This window comes from Mixophyes fleayi, chromosome 3 (genome assembly GCF_038048845.1).
Source record: "Mixophyes fleayi isolate aMixFle1 chromosome 3, aMixFle1.hap1, whole genome shotgun sequence".
In the NCBI taxonomy this organism is placed as follows: Eukaryota; Metazoa; Chordata; class Amphibia; order Anura; family Limnodynastidae; genus Mixophyes; species Mixophyes fleayi.
Window position 1 is genome coordinate 163,994,504 of NC_134404.1, and position 17,000 is coordinate 164,011,503.

Genomic DNA, 17,000 nt, shown 5'->3' on the forward strand with positions numbered 1-17,000 from the left:
TTAAACTATTTCTGTGGGGGGACGATCCATAATGATATAAGAAAATGTTTTATGTTGCGCTATATGACCTAATGGAGAATTTGTGGATTGACGATCTTTGTGACACCTGTGGAAAGGTTTGTAGAGATCGGCTTTGGCCAAAATGACTTCTGTTCATGTATATAAAGATGTTGAATATTCTATATAACTAATTACTTAGTATATAATAAATGGAGAGCCGGTGGTTGCTATTAGTGAAGATCCTAAAATGGAACGAATAGAGATGTAATGTGAGCACTCCGTTTCGGATTGCAAGAAATAGTTGATTAAACATAATTTCACAGGATGTCCTAACTAGACACAGGTTCACAAGGAGGTCTTCAACTTCCCCTTTTCCTTAAATATTATCGGACAATAATGCTTACTAGAGTAGTTGAATGGACACCGGCTAATATCTCCAAACAATTTGTAGCAATTGAGGGCCAAGAGCTAGGTATTCCTGTCTCCTATTGTTCCATGGTTTCCGAAGCTCCCTAGCTCAGCTCATCCTATGATTGATCCTACTTTGCACTGCTGAGCAAAGATACAGAGCTTAGACTATATCTCATCCCCCCTTAATGCCTCTGTCACAGAATCCTGAATTTTCCCCGGGAATGCCCCAGATAAAGTTAGACTCTGGACGGTTCAGGGCTTGCCAGCTGATGGAGGGTGGCACTTTCTCCACTCTGCAAGAGCAATTTGATTTCCCGGCAGCCGGTTTTAGGCTGTACTTGCATATTAAACATTTTCTCCTTGATAAAAAAATAACTTCTTGGTCACTAGTAGGGAACGAACATATTTTGAGTTGCTGTGCTGGGACTCCCAGGAACCTAAACATATCATTTCCATTAATTATGTACTTCTGATGGAAAACCTTCATGAACCTCATCTGAAGCGAGTCTTAGCCAGATCCGATTCTGACAAGATTTGGTCTAAGATCTTCCAGTACTACCAGATGGGCTCTTCTAGCATTTTGGTCATAGAGATTCCATTCAAAGTACTCTCTAGGTGGTACAGATGTCCCTTTCAGTTATCTAAAATGCATCAAGGGGTCTCGCATAAGTGTTGGAGGTGTTAATCAGAGTTTAGGTAATTTTTACATATTTGGTGGAACTGCCCTAGACTTTGCCATTTCTGGCTTAAGGTTAAAGAAGCTTCTGAAAATTTTTTGGCTTGGCCAGTTCCTTCAGGCCCGAGTTTCTGGTTGCTTATCTTTAGGAGTATTCCAACACCCCAATACAAGAAATCGCTTCTCAGATATCTTAATACCAAACCAACCAAAGCCTGTTCACTGGAGATCCTCTGCCTCTTCCTCCCTTAAGGAGTGGGTAGCAAGAATTGATTTCTACATGGCGATGGATGATATCGCTTTATACAGTACTGACTGTTGGAATTTAAAGATACCCTCCAGTTCCGTACTGTTTGAGATAGGAGTCTAAAATAGTAGAAGAATCTTATTGAGTCTCTGAGACACGTCTTGGCTGGGTTGCTGGTTTGAGATGTGAACAGACTCTGGTGGCTCTTCACTATGACATTGTATGGTGACTCCTACATCATTTATGTTAACTTGATGCTGCAGTAATCGGAGGATCAATCCATCCCCCCCCTCCACCTTCCCTCAACATACTTTTCAAGTTTATAACTGCTTTCTGAAGATTGAACTGTATGGAGAACCTATTTTTGTCCTGATTTTATCAATGGTATTAATGCTGTTTCTATGCTGTGCTATGTCTTAAAATCTTTTCTTCAATAAAAACAGATTATACAAATAAAAAGATAAAATAAAAAAGTATGTTGGTTTTTGGAGCTATTTTGAAACAATTTTACAAGGTGGCTTGGATGATGCTTGCACCTGTTGCACCAACACAGCGGAGGGATGATTAATCAGAAGAGTAGTTTCTCCCTGATTAGTATCCAGAATATGCCTATATATAGGAACCACATTAGCAAGGAAACATGCTTTGAAAAAGTCGAAAGTGAAGACAAAACACGTCAGCGATTTAAATACAAGAGCTGAATACATACTAAAGATTGGAGCTGAGCTGAATGAAGTGTATAGCTTGTGACCAGAGGGAGAGAATTCATTCAGTGATTTTCATTTAATCACTAACAAGAATATTTAGTTCATGATTGAAGGTGACCATTTTGTATTTAGAAAGGTAAATACTCGCTCTTACTCGGGGCAGAGCATGCTCTTAAACAAAGGGTCGACTGACCATGTTAATCCGTACAATATAGAGAGCTGTGTAGCTGAAGGATAAAGTGGAATTTGGACATTCTTTAGAGGCTCTCGCTATGCTAAAAGGAAACGACTGCTCTGATTCCTTGAAACACTGGCTCAGCCCATTTATACTAACCTTTTCCACATGACTGAATGCGTGTATAAGTGACGAATTGTGTTTTGCTCTTGATATAAAGAGTACTGACGATTGGGATTCAAATTAGGTCCAACATGTGTAAATGTGGGGAAAAAAAAGTTTGTTTTTGTTGTCATGCCAATGATGTTTTACTGTAACCAATAACAGCTAAAGCTACCTAGAAAAAAAAAAATCTAATCTACAATTCAGTAAGTAATAGTAGCGGTACTACATCCATCAAGCCTTTGCCAATTTACATATAGCACACTTCCAAACTAGTTTACCTGCTCCTCTCTATTAACATACATCCTAATCTTGAGTTATATAACTTACTACAAAGCTAATTACATAACTGAAGTTATCTAGATTGTATTAACACTCACAGTGAGATACAGACATAAAACCTCTTCCTACATTAAGATCCTGTACAATGCATTAAATCAATGCAAATATATTCTAAACTGTATCATCATCGGTGGGCTTCTTTCAGCCCCCCCAGCCGGCTGCTCCCAATCTTATTAGAACATGGGAAGCTGACCTCCGCATCACTTGACCTCCTCTGCACAGTGCAGGGATGGCATGCAGCATACCTAGAGGAGGAGAGAGTGCAGTGTGCACTTTGAAGTCTGCAGTTCCACTCCTGTGGCCCTCCAGCTACTTAATGTTACCCTCATTACTCTATGTAGATATAACATTCACCCCTAAATATGCTTATAAAAATTCCTTGGCCATCCAGCTTCGCACACTAAGTTGATTTCCCTCCACACTACACGGCTTAAGCATACTTGCCTACAACTTCAGATTCCTGTAAGAGTAGGCACCCTCCTGGATGCTGGGCATGTCTTAATCGCGTCATCAAGGCCTCCCCCTCACTGTACAACACTAATAGTGGCATTTTAGGGCATGGGGTGGGGCTCACAATGACGTGACAGTGTCACCATGTCTTGTTCATCATTTTCCACCTGAACTCCCCCATGGAATCTCCCAGAGGGGAGTAACCAAAAGGTGGCAAGTGTGTATATAAGCTGTGCAATTAAAACTGTACTCACATTCTGCATTATCTAAAAGTCTAGACAAAATACTTACAGAAGCTGCCTTTAATAACCTACAAAATGACCTACTATAGGCTGCCTACAAATCCTCTCGTAACCAAGGAGTAGAGATTGATATGCGCTTTGGAGAATGGCTAAAGTTTTTGTTATGGCTTCCAGGGACAGTTCCGGAATTTAAAAATGTGTCCATGGAAATGTTCTTTTAATCAGTTATATGTATTAAAGAACTATCACTGCAATGTTTTTCAATATTTACCAACTACACAATAAAATTGTTACTTTCTATACATGAAATATGCATTTCTTACCATTAATTGTTTTCTGAGCTTTAAATTAAATATTTACTGAAGGAGTATTTAAAACACAAACAAGTATGCTATAATTGAATTCAGTAGATATGACATGATAGGCATTGCAGTCTCTCTAGGTCAGTGGAGACAGTATCTCATGTAATGTAATCAGATACACATGCACTGCAGTGTCACAGGAAATTATTTGAGAAACATTGCCAGCTATGCATGTACTTTGCTGGGATACCAGTCGGATTGGGTGCAAATTTCCAACACCAAAATGTTTTTAACCAAGTCTGTGCCCCTTGGCTATCTGTGGAATGTACGTTCCTCTCCCAGCCCTTCGCTCTCCCATGCTGACCCATGTGCGGCAACCAGCCCCCGCCCAAACTCCCCTTCTCACCTCTCTGAACTACCTACATACTGTTCGCTCCACGTGTCTACACATCATCCTACTCTGTGGTCACCCCTTGCCCAACTCCCCTTATATTTCCCTCTATATCTACTCTATCCCTACTTTCTCAATAATGATTGTAAAAACTTAAAAACTGGTCATTCTCCATCCTATATTCCACTTGGATGCAATATTACGATTTCATTGTACTGTTTTTGTTTCTTCATGCTTGAACAGCAGCTTTACTGGCACGTTCCCTATTATTTTCGACATTAAACGAGCAATGTCAGTGGTTCCGGTGGCACACTAATGAAGCTGCAAACTACTAGTAAAATTAATTCAAGCGTGTAAAAAAATAAAAAAATAAAAAATCTTCTGTTCTTGCAGCTTTTAAACCCAAAATAATCCTCCCAACATGGTTGTTAAAAAAGAAAACAAAAAAAACAAAAAACCTCTTTCAGACGAGGGTACTAGTTTCTACAGTCAGGAGCTGCCGCCGCACAGTGATGATAGGACGGTTCCTTGGTCCATTTATAACTTGGAACTTTGCCACACTGTCAGAGCTGGGTCATTGGAAAGTTATAGAGGTTATAGATAGACCCAGTGGCTGCCATTCTTCCATTATATGGCGGCAGCAGACTACAGACTGGTCCTTTTAGCGCTACAAGGCTGGCAGCACTAGGGTTAATCTGATTGGGGAGGGTTACGCAGTTTACCTTATTTTTAAAAAACTCCAAAATAAAATAAAAATGGTTTAACCCTCTGTGTGCCGGCAACTAGCGGGTCCGCCGCTTGTTTTGCCACCTGATCCGATGGCTGCCAGCACAAGCTTACAAGTGTTCTTTTTTTTTTGAGGGGGGAATAGTTTGCATCTTTATTAGTGTTTTTATTTATTCGTTATAATTGTTTTGTGCTGGAGCTGGACACATAGGCATTGCTCATTTAATGTCGACATTGTGACTGTAGTGTCTACACATTTGAAGTATGTACATTAAATGAATCTGTCGACAAGTGGGCCGTAGACATTTTGGTGTTCTGATTCAGCGTTGGAAATACGACTGCCACTGCCACAGCCAGCAGTGCTTCTGATTGGCAGCCATCTATTGTAGTGATGTGATACATGGGGAAGTATTGTAGATGGTTAGTACATCAGGATCTGTGATCTACATCCTGTGTCAGGTTTCTGTGAAACTATATTCTTCTCATTGATGACCTATATTTATCTACAGTTTTAGACTTATTAAAATACATTGCTCATATACACAATTAATACAAAATCTCAAGCTGAAGCCCTTTCTCACTCACTCAGCATGGTGCGCATATTTAGCTGCAATTATAAACATGTTGAATAGTTGAAATAGAGCCTATAAAGCGGCTTCTTTTTATACTTCGTTGCAGTAGTGAAAAAAGTTGTGAAATTGAAAACATGCTGTTTGTACTCATTCAGCTCAGATTAATATGTAGAAGTCTGTGTGTTACTGCAGGGCCATCTTAACATTATGGGCCCCCGGGCAAAGCAGTGCACCGCGGCCCATATTATATATATATATATATATATATATATATATATATATATATATATATATATATATATATATATACACATATATATACACATATACGTGGGCCCCCTTACCTTACCTTAAGTCCGATCACCTTCTCTTTTTTTTTTTTCTGGCTGAGTCTCTCTGTTCTGCGCTTCTTCGTGCTGTGCTCGCGGTGAATGTCGGGCGTGACATCACGCCCGACATTCACTGCGAGCACAGCACGGAAGAGGGGACCAGGGAGGGAGCCGGATCGCCACCTGACCACCTGATCTGAACGGTGACCGCAAAAGGTGATTTTTTTTTTTGTTTGTTTGTTGTTTTTCTTTTTTTACAGCAGTCCTGCCTTGGGCCCCCTTTCCCCCTGGGCCCCAGGGCACCTGCTCATCGTGCCCAGTCGGAAAGCCGGCCCTGTGTTACTGGACAATCTTCATTAAAAATTATTTTACATCGGAAGTTATAACAACGCTAAAGTTATCAGACCGTAACTAATCAAACTACATCTCCAAAAGGTGGTTAGGAAAGTCTTCTTTAGCCCAATGTAAAGTCTGCTTAAAGTCTAGCAATACACCACTCCAGAGAAATGATTTCCTGAGGAGGATAGTCTAGTGAAACACAGACTTATCACTATTTATCTAAGCAAAGTGAGCACTATGTATTATTTTGCTTACCCCAGTTTTGTGCATCTTGTCACTGATGAAAATTATATGATCCACCTTGAGAGTGAGTGGAATTCATTATTCTATCACAAAGAAGTCTCATCTCACAGATATTAGAGATAATCATTTTACTATTCAGCATTACATACACCCCTGTGCACTAGCTATTTCTCTCTTCTCTTTTACATGGTCTGAATTGAGAAATCTTGACAAAAATACCTTTTTAAAATGTTTCAATCTTACCTAATTATTCGGTGAGTACGGATGTTGTAACACCATCAGTGTGATTTTAAACTAATTTACCGTAACACTATATTTGTTTTTCCTCTTCATCATGGCTTTCATCTGCGCCGGAGAGGAAACGCTTGAGCCACAGTGTCTTGGGACAAATATGTATTTACAGAACAGAAATTATGCTAGCTTAGCATTGACAAACAAAACAATAATGGTCCTCAATCATTAAAGACTGCCCAGTGGTCAATTCTTCTGCCAGGAGCAGAGATGTTTGAGTGGTTCAGTGCTCTTGACACATGAGTAATTGAAATACAACACTTCTGCTGCAGAACGGACCATTGAGCAGGCATAAAGGGTTGAGCATCTCACAAATGGCAGTATCCTCATATCAGACCCTAGTGATTCTGCTAGTTGAGGGAGGGAGACTGCAATATTATTTTCTGGGACGATTTCTTGGACAAAAAGACAGAAAATGTTTTATTTCTGAGCATGCACATGAATGTGGGCTGGAATGCTTGGTTTTCTATGGCTGCCTGCTAGGCCTTTTTCATTATATACTATGGGTAAGAAGACCTGAAATGTTTTACTCTATAAGAAACATATACTTGAATGTATATTTGAAAAGCTTAGCCATTGTGAAATAATTACATGTAGTGTACCACTTTTGCCAGCCTGACTAGAGTACTGAAATGGTCTTACTGTTGTTGGATTAAGACAGCTCCACATGACTGGCAGTAAAACGTGTATTTGTCTTCACATTTCAGGATTTCCTTCAAAGCTGGAACCAGTTCTGTAAAACATGTAACACCAAAGAAGTGGGTTAAAGGAAGAATTGCAAGTCGCTTGCTTGGGATTTGATTGACAAGTGTAGTCGTAGGGTTACTTTAATTATGGAGGTGACAAATAGTCAGACATAGAAATAGCAATAAGTCAGACATCAACAGAAGTAGTGTGACTGAGTGGGCAAAACTGTTGCACTGCACAGCCAAGTGGTGTTAACTTCAACAGAAAACCATAATATGCACAGAGTGATTTTCTTGGAGGGCTCATTTATAACAACTGTATATTCCAGGCACCCTGGAGATAAACACCCTGAACTAACCGGTACCAGCTAGAGAGTGTATCTAATCATTTATTATTAATTTCATATACACACTTAAGAAAAAAAATATATACAGAGAATGAACATGTCCTTGTAAATGTCCTTTCTTTTTTAATCGCTCATATCATTTGTAGCACATAAACAAGCACTTTTGAACTCTCTGGCATGTAAGGCCACATTTCTGCTGCGGTCATGAGGGTCGCCTTGGGCAGATGAATCCTGGTCATCATAGAATAAGCAGCCATCTTAGCTTGCATTGTATCTCAAAAATAGGTTTTGGAATGGCATTAAACAAGTATGCACTGCTTTTGGTGGCTCTGTACAGATTGTAACCAATAAGAGCAAACTATTTTAGTCATTTTGCTCTTTACATGACTAGTACAGTACAAGTGATGACTATAGCAGTCATGAAAGGCAGAGATTTAAGAGATGATGGTAGTATAAACTAGCCAAATGTAGGGTTCCTATAATTTTAAAATGAAAAATCCAGGACAATCATGTGACTTGACTTGAAATACATATTATACTTCAATTTGCGTGTCAAATAAAGTAAAATACTCAATAAAACCTAGAGGGAACTATCCCAACTTATTTTGTTAATTTGGGTGGATCAGGAGTCCAGATTATGGGAAAACAAGCACTCAGTGAATGATAATGGAAATTACAATATGTTAATTTAAAAGGCAGCCCCTTTTAACAAATTAAAAGCATATTAAACTAAAATGCGCAATGTATGTCATTAGAAATTTTTTTTAATATTATAATAGTTTTTAGACATATTAATTTGATGACGATATTTACAGACAGTAGCTAAAGAAATAAAGGAAAGAGTGAAAGCTATCATTACAAATGCTCAGCATAGTAAGATGGAAGGCAGTGTAACAAAACAAAATTATATTTAAATCTAAACATACAATATGGATAGCTTGTGTTTTGGATATCTTGCTATGAATGTCCAATGTCTTTAATGGCTTACATTTTATATTCTGATAGCAAAATACAACTTACATACAGTGAGAGATTAACCAAATTATAACAAAAACTCTTAATTGAAGTAAAATTGGAGCTAGGGAGTTAAAATAATGACCAATTTATTATTCGCTTTAAGGCAAAGAAATACACTTTTACCCTCTTGACTGTGCAACACAAATATTTGTGCTCCAAACCAATTAGACAAAGTAAAGACAACAGAAAAAGTGTCTCTAACAATACAGGTAACAGGACAGGACAAGAATGTGTGTGGTTAAGGTAATACAGGCGGCTGTCCGTTACCCATGCTATCACTGGATGCGTGAGGTCACCTTTGAAGCAGGAGAGCTGGAGTGAAATCACATACTGTAGCAGCGGGGGCAGAGTGGAGCTGAGGCCAATAAGTTTTAAAAACTATTAAACAATTCTTTTGCAAGTATAAAGGGGCTGAGGGGATACATATTATTTTCAGCTAAGATATTGTCTGAAGCAGTTGTTCAATAGCACCTTTCTCTCTGTGATGCTCATTAGAAGAACTGTAGGTTGGTACAATGATTGATTTTCTCTGCTGCTGAAACAGCACAGCAATAGATAGAAAGGAGAGCAGATAACACTGGTGGGAATATAGACAAGCGAACAGTGCCCTCAACTGGACAAAGAATACAACACAAATAACAAGTGCCATTATTGCTTACGTAAATGTATTTTTATTGTAGAACATGAACAACAAATCTAAATGTCATACTACTGTAAAGGATTGTTATTAAAAAGGACACTTTACATAATACACAGTATGGTGAAAACAAATATTTAACGCGAATACTAGAACAAAAAAATAAACCGGCCACATAAGATTCCAATTGTAAAGCGCTACGGAATTTGCTGGCGCTATATAAATAAATGATGATGATGATAAGACTCAATTGTCTATCACATACAACCCAATGTCCAGCATCTACAGTACACCTCCATGTCAAACCATATAAACACATACTATGTCATAAATCAGAAAATGGTCTGTACAGCCTCGTAATGAGGGTTATTCGCAATCACTAACACAGTTCAAAGGTGCAAATCTGCACTGAAACCGTAGCAATCAATCTACTTTTCTGCTTAGTGCAGGATATATAATAAAAACAAATTTCCACTTGGTTTCTATGGTTTTAAAGCCCATTTGCAACTATGAGCAATGTTAATAAAATTACCACTAGTGTCTCCATAGAGGTTTAAATAAGACCATATATCTGCACAATGTCACTATATAGTCTCGTATACTGTTTATATTTATTATAACAATAGTGGCACAGTGGTTAGCACTGCTGACTTACAGCTCTGGGGTCGTGGCTTTGATTCCAGCCAGGGTCCTATCTGTCATACGTCTATGCTACCCCCCATGTTTGTGTAGGTTTCCATTGAGTGGTCTGGTTTTCTCCCACAGTTCAAAAATATGCTGGTTAATTCCCTAGTTACTGGATAAAAATGCTAACTCCAATGGGGTAGTGACTGATGGAATTGACTAAAACTTTGGCACTATATACATAAATTAAAATGAATAAGAAATCAAGTCAAAGAGTTCTCATTCTTTACCCATATTACCTACTCCTGTCTGCTGCCTGGCTGACACCCTCATGCCATGCTGTAGCAGAAAAGCGGTATTATTGCTCTATTATTATAGGGCAGCATGGTGGCTAAGTGGTTTGCACTTCTGCCTTACAGCACTGGGGTCATGAGTTCAATTCCTGTCCATGGCCTTAACTGTGAGGAGTTTGTATGTTCTCTGTGTGTTTGCGTGGGTTTCCTCCGGGTGCTCCGGTTTCCTCCCACACTCCAAAAACATACTTGTAAGTTAATTGGCTGCTAACAAATTGACCCTAGTCTGTGTGTGTGTGAGGGAATTTAGACTGTAAGCTCCAATGGGGCAGGTACTGATGTAAGTGAGTTCTCTGTATAGCGCTGCGGAATTAGTGGCGCTATATAAACTAATGGTGATGATGATGATATTACAACATCATGGGTGGAGGTCTAATTATGCGTACTACCAAGTAATATACAAATTTGTTTTAGTATTATTTACTGCCAAACCCAATTTCCTATTCATTCTATTATCAACAGCATACTTAAAAAGGACCCATCACTATTGAAGTAGAAGTTATGTAAGTAGGTAGAAGCCTAGACACAAAAAATGGAGCCCTCCAATCTTCCATGAGAGTATCTCACTAGGAGAGCATGTTGTCAGTCTATTCAACCGAGCTAGTATGCTAATCAGTCTGCCTCTCCACCACTGCCACCCAGTTGTTTAGAGCGCTCACTAGTTTAGCTCCGATATATAACTAGGGGTCTGGCAGTGGACAAACAAATAGCGATTAGCAAATTGGGCACCCTCCTTAGCAAAAGCTCTCCAAAGCAATATTAAATCTCATTAATGTTTAAATGTAATAAAATAACCCCTTCCACAATGGTTATAGGTAACCAATAATTTGAGGGCAACATGTATTTAAGAAGTAGCCCCCCCCTAAAAATTAAATGATCCTGCAAAATTATGGCTTAAAAAATCAAAATAACTCAACTGAGCTATATGTTTAACAGCCATCTCTCAAGATGAAATAAGGTATCGATATTTAAATAGGAGGAAATCTTCTGACAATACAATTTGGATAACATTTAGATAAAACATCAAATTCCATATTTTAAATGTCAAATTTAATTTCTTGACCTCACACACTCATTACCAGTAAGAATCTTATCTTCACAATGAACAATGTATTCACACTAAGAAAGGTATTCAATTGTCAGCTATTTTTTTCTGTTTGACCAGGTTGTCATTTTAACGCTGTTTTTGTATCATTTTCGAGCGTGTTAACTTTACCCGCGATTCAATTCCATTTGTAACGCAGTTTTTTTTCAAGAAACGGTCCTCTCGCGCTCCAGTAGAAGGTCTATTGAAAGTATAGGGTGTGCGATAGGCATCCGCGTTAAAAGCTATTCAATTGTTTTTTAACGCGGTGGGTTAAACAGGAAAATATGCTGTTTTATCTCGCACCTCCTTGGGGTGTGTTAAAAATAGAAACTTCTGAAAAGTATTTGAAATCATGTAATGTAGAAAAAAAAGATAAACTTATGTTTATCACTAATGCCTAACTTGTGCAAGTTGATTTTCTTGTGAAAAAATAATGAAATAAAAAAATAAACATAAATAAAATCACTAATTATATTTATGTATGTTTTTGGTACAAATATGAATGTAGTAATGTGTTTTGACATGGTATAGATGACTGTATGGTAAAAAAAATAGTTAAATTAAAAATTATGCTAAAGAAAGTACTGTAATGTAGATATTATCAATGTGTAATGCAATCTAATGTATGGAAATATATGTAAAACCTTTTTTTTGTGTTATACATGACCGCGTTAAAACTCCCCTTCACTCCCCTAAAATCTTGCAAACACAATTTTTAACGGGCGGGGGCAGCGTTCCCTCTTTTTAAATTGAATTGCACAAGTTTTCCCGCTGTGCTAATTCAAAATGGTCACTATTGGCGTCAAAAACTCGCGGGAGATTTTTTTTTTTTTTTCACGCTGCAGGGAAAAAAAAACAAAAAACCTCGCTGACAAATGAATACCCCCCCCTAAGGGAGGTACAATTGTCAGTGAGGGGGACAATTGAATACCCCCCTATGAGGTATGTGTATATGTAGACCTACTGTGCATAAACTAGTATGCGAATAGTAAAATCATCTTGCTACTCCTTTTTTTTTTTTTTTTTTTTTTAAGATAACATTAAACATTTAAAAGGCATCTTGATAATTAAATGTTTAATTTAGCCACTTTAGAATTTAAACTTGGAACTTTATCAAATATGCTATCTCATCTATAGTTCACATTTTCCTTTTCTTTCAGCCTTAGTCAGTAGTTTTTTTTTAAAAAAAAACAAAACAAAACCCTGAAACATATCACTACACAAGGGAGACGCTTACTGAGCAATAAATAGCTTGACATATAACAGTTGGTTAAAAAAATATGATGAACGTGCTGTATAGGGATCTTCTATCGGGTATAACTTTGATTGCCCTTGTTCTGTTATTAATAATCTGTGCAAGAGCAACATATACACAAGGAGGAGGGAAGTTAATTAAACATATTATTATTGATGACTCCAGTGCACTGTTCTTCCCATGGCACCAGATCATAACAGGACTCATATTTGGAAAGGGCTGAAAAGCTTTAGTAAATGGGAAGAGTTGAGGATCATTTTAATTTAGGTCTGATGGGAAAATATAAATAAAAGTATTATTTTATGCTATCAGTACTAAATATTACATATGTAATTTTAGTTTTTTTCTAGTTATAATCACACAACATTGCTGTAGTGCTAGAAGAAGAAAAAAATATATAGTGCTTTAGCATACTATAAAGAAAACCTTTCCTGACAAACTAAATACATGCATAACAATCACTATTCAAACCTAAAGCACAACCAGATACCATGGTTTGTATTACACACTATATAGTCTTGACCTCTGGTGGCTACTTACTGTGTATATATAGCATAGATAGATGTTTGAATTGTATAGTAGCAAACAGACTGGGATCTGAATTATAGAGTCATGCTGCTAAATAGTTGTTATTGCTCTGTGTAAAAAGGCAAAGGATGTTGCAATTTAGGGATATGACTTAGACGGATGAAGGCGTGATCTGTGCCTTGACATAAAATCAGCAGCTAATTATATAGCGTCCCTAATTTGGCAGCACTGTACATGGAACTCACTCACATCAGCCCCTGCCCCGTAAAATGTCCCCATTTCTAAATAAGGAGTGTTGTATGGGGGTGGAGGGGGGATTCAATTCATCCGAAGTACCACCGCAATAAAGCTTTTACTGCTATTACGGTAAGTTGAACCTGGCTTTCTGCTCGCAGCTAGGGGAGCTAGGGGAGCTGCGAGCAAAAAGCCGACGTTAAAACTACCGTAATAACGGTGTTTATGCGCACTATTATTGTAATAACGGTGTTTACATGCACTATTATTGTAATAAAGGTGTTTACATGCACTATTATTGTAATAACGGTGTTTACATGCACTATTATTGTAATAACGGTGTTTACATGCACTATTATTGTAATAACGGTGTTTACATGCACTATTATTGTAATAACGGTGTTTACATGCACTATTATTGTAATAACGGTGTTTACATGCACTATTATTGTAATAACGTTAATGTGAAGGCCGCATTACTTTTTCAAGTAACGCGGCCAATTGAATTCCTCCCTATATGTAGTATATGTATACTGGTTACATAGGGATTTGTTGTATTTTATTATAGCTATTTCAAATGTTTAATATATGCTTTATAAGCTGTATAAAACCACACATTACTTTGGGTCATGTCTATTTTTTTATTGGTGTACAAAATGATCTGTTTCCAAAGCAGGTTGCCTGTTGTCTCTGTATTGTGCTTAGTGTGCTTCCTGGACAGTAAAGGAATAGCATTACATTATTAAAATGTCCTGATAAAGCAGAATTTGAGAAGGACATTTATATAGTTGATGCTGTTGTAAAATGGCTGCAAATTCACGAATTCTGATATAGCATGAAAAAAGACCATTTGAACAAGTTATAGCGGATAATTTCATTAAAAAAAAATTAACATTTGATAAAATTATACCACAGTTTATTACTTTCCGTATGCCAGCCATTTCTTCCAAAGATACTTCGATTAGTAGTTCTCATTTGCCACTACACTGTATGCAAATGACAGTTGAGAGACATTCAGCTGACTTTTAAAAAAATAATGAGTGGTGGAAGAGGGATCTAAATAAAGAGTTACGTGCGCTCAAAAATATTCGGGTCCATCTGCAAAAAACTTAATGTAATATTTAACTTAAAAAAAAACCCAAACCTCTGTAAAATGCTTTATTTGACTCCTACTCTGTTAGCTAGTCTGTACCCAACCCTACCTACTAAATACTTCAGAGGACTGGATTCAAAAGACATCATGGTGGCAATACCTTGCCATGAAGACCTATTTGTCAATATTCTATAAACTAATCTGTGCATCAATTACTATATGCTATGTATGTGAGGTTCTTTTGAATCTTCCTTTAAAAGACTATGTAAACCTGTTAACGAAATAAAAATAAATTGTGGACCACATCTTGTCAGCTGCTAGATGGGTGTAGCCAAACAATGACAAGTTTTTGCCTTGCTTTTGCCAGTCTTAAATAACAGATTAGATTCCATTATGGTCTTAGAAAAGCTTATTGCTATGTCCCATCATTCTATTGATCAACCTTTAGGTTTGGGCCAACTGACCAACGATAAGGGAGATTGTTTTCATGTGATCTAACCTCCTTATTATGAAATGTGGCAGGATTTGGTTCTTCGTACTTAGATTTAGACTTATTGTTTGTTTTATGGGAACATATTTGTACTGTTGTTGCAAGAATGCAGGGGCCACATTTTTTGTTCTTTTCTGTTTTTCCCAATAGCTATAAAAGATATTTATTCCAGAATGCTACCTAATAATAGCCCTCTCTCTTCTGAACCCCATTCCACCCACAAAAAGTGTTTAGTCAGACTAAGGAGCGTATTCAATTGTTAGCGTTAACGCTATCAAACGAGCGCTCAAAAAATCTTAGTGTTAATACGGTAATTACTCGCGGAATTTCAGCGCCGCTCCCTGAGCGGCGAGCTCAAATTCCGCGAGTAAACTACCGTATTAACGCTTTTCGCGCGCAATATTACTATATAAACGGTAATATTTTTTGAGCGCTCGTTTTTTAGCGTTAACGCTAACAATTGAATACGCCCATAAGAATTAAAACACTAGTTTCCAGCAAAACCAATATAAGGCGATGAAAAAAAAACAAAAAAACCTATCACTAGTCATAAAAAAAACAAAACAAAAAAAAACAGAACTCCAATAAATACTATTCCACCCAATAGTATTGATAGGTGTTCAACTAAATACATCAACAATCAGGGAGAAATGATATTCTAGGTAAATATGACGGATATGAAATTAAAAAAAAATATCAAAAGGTACTATTCATACCTTATCCGTGCAATATCAATACAATTTAGAGTGGAGTGAGGGGCTAGTTACAGTTTTAATGCATAAAGTATGAGACAAGAATGTTTCAGTTTTATTACCATATGATAACGAGAATCAATGCGACCTTAACAGCACTAGAATAGCAAAGAAAAAAATGAGACAGAAAGACAGATGGGTGCAAACAATGTAGGGGAGACATGGGGAAGCCTACAGATCATGAGGAACACAGGGGACAAGACCCAATAAGAAACAAAGAACACATAATGGAAGTGCAAATCGGTTTCAAAGAGAGAGTTTTTACCAAGCTGGATTAAGGTTCACATTGCAAAATCAGTCTATAGAAGGAAATTAATGCAAAAGCAGTGGTTTCCATCCATTTTTATTTTTGTGACGGACGCGACGTGATACCTGCTTCACAGTATATTCTTTCATGACATACCTTTGTTACAATACTAGATTAATGAAAAACATAGCTGTAATGTTAACTTGTGTGGGGGGGACGACGACGACAAAATAACATTGAATTCTGGACCCAGCCAACTGGAGTCATTAAGAACGTTTAAGGGAAGTTCAGGACAGAATTGCTTTTTCAGTGGTGAGGTGTGAGACTCCCACCCTCACCAGACACCAGCCAAACCCAAAACAAATCTGAGCCTTAAATAGGCCCAAATTATATCCCTATAAGGAATGGGTGGGACTACCTTCTAACAACCAGGATGTTAACCCTTTCCTCAGATGTGGCTGTTTCTCCTCCTGTCATATGCCCCATCAGTCCTTTCCTCCGATTTATGCCGTGCTAGCCCCAGCTCCTATTCTATGCTTTATGCCCAGACAATCTGCATCCATTCTTATTAAATAATGTCTGAGGCCAAGTGTGAGGCTTGGAGGGTCATAAAGCAGATAATAAGACTGAACTTGATCTTATTCTTTGCCAAGAGCAGTAATGGCACATGACCTCCTGCACACAACTCAGGGTGGTCACGCAACGCCTGCAGCATATCTAAGATCAGAGGCATCACATGGTCTCTCTCCTCCTCCATGGGAAAGAGCTACATGATTCCTGCACACTTCACTAAAGCAAGGTAAGGACATTATACACCAGTGCTGTAAATTTTTGGTTCCACATACACAAGTAAAACAGATATTTTCAATCATAAAGCACATTAAAAACCAACTAGCGGAACAGGATGCTGGATAGAAACCAATCTACAGAATTGTGTTGTGCCTGTTCCAGTCTTACACCTAAGTCTAAAAAGCTAGTGGAAAAGCTGCTCCCCCAGGAGTCACATTAAATTGTCAGATTTGTTTGTTATACCTGTTTATATCAC

At 37.7% G+C, this 17,000-nt stretch overlaps 1 protein-coding gene across 4 annotated transcripts in view; it reads right to left on the minus strand.

Moving 5' to 3' along the window:
* UBE3D (ubiquitin protein ligase E3D) overlaps positions 1 to 17,000 on the minus strand; it is a 138,472-nt gene that overhangs the window by 98,149 nt on the left and 23,323 nt on the right. For all 4 annotated transcript variants that reach the window (XM_075202694.1, XM_075202697.1, XM_075202695.1 and 1 more), the window contains exon 3: positions 7,248 to 7,338. In XM_075202694.1, coding sequence (XP_075058795.1) covers positions 7,248 to 7,338 — 91 coding nt within the window. The remainder of the gene's footprint in view (positions 1 to 7,247; positions 7,339 to 17,000) is intronic.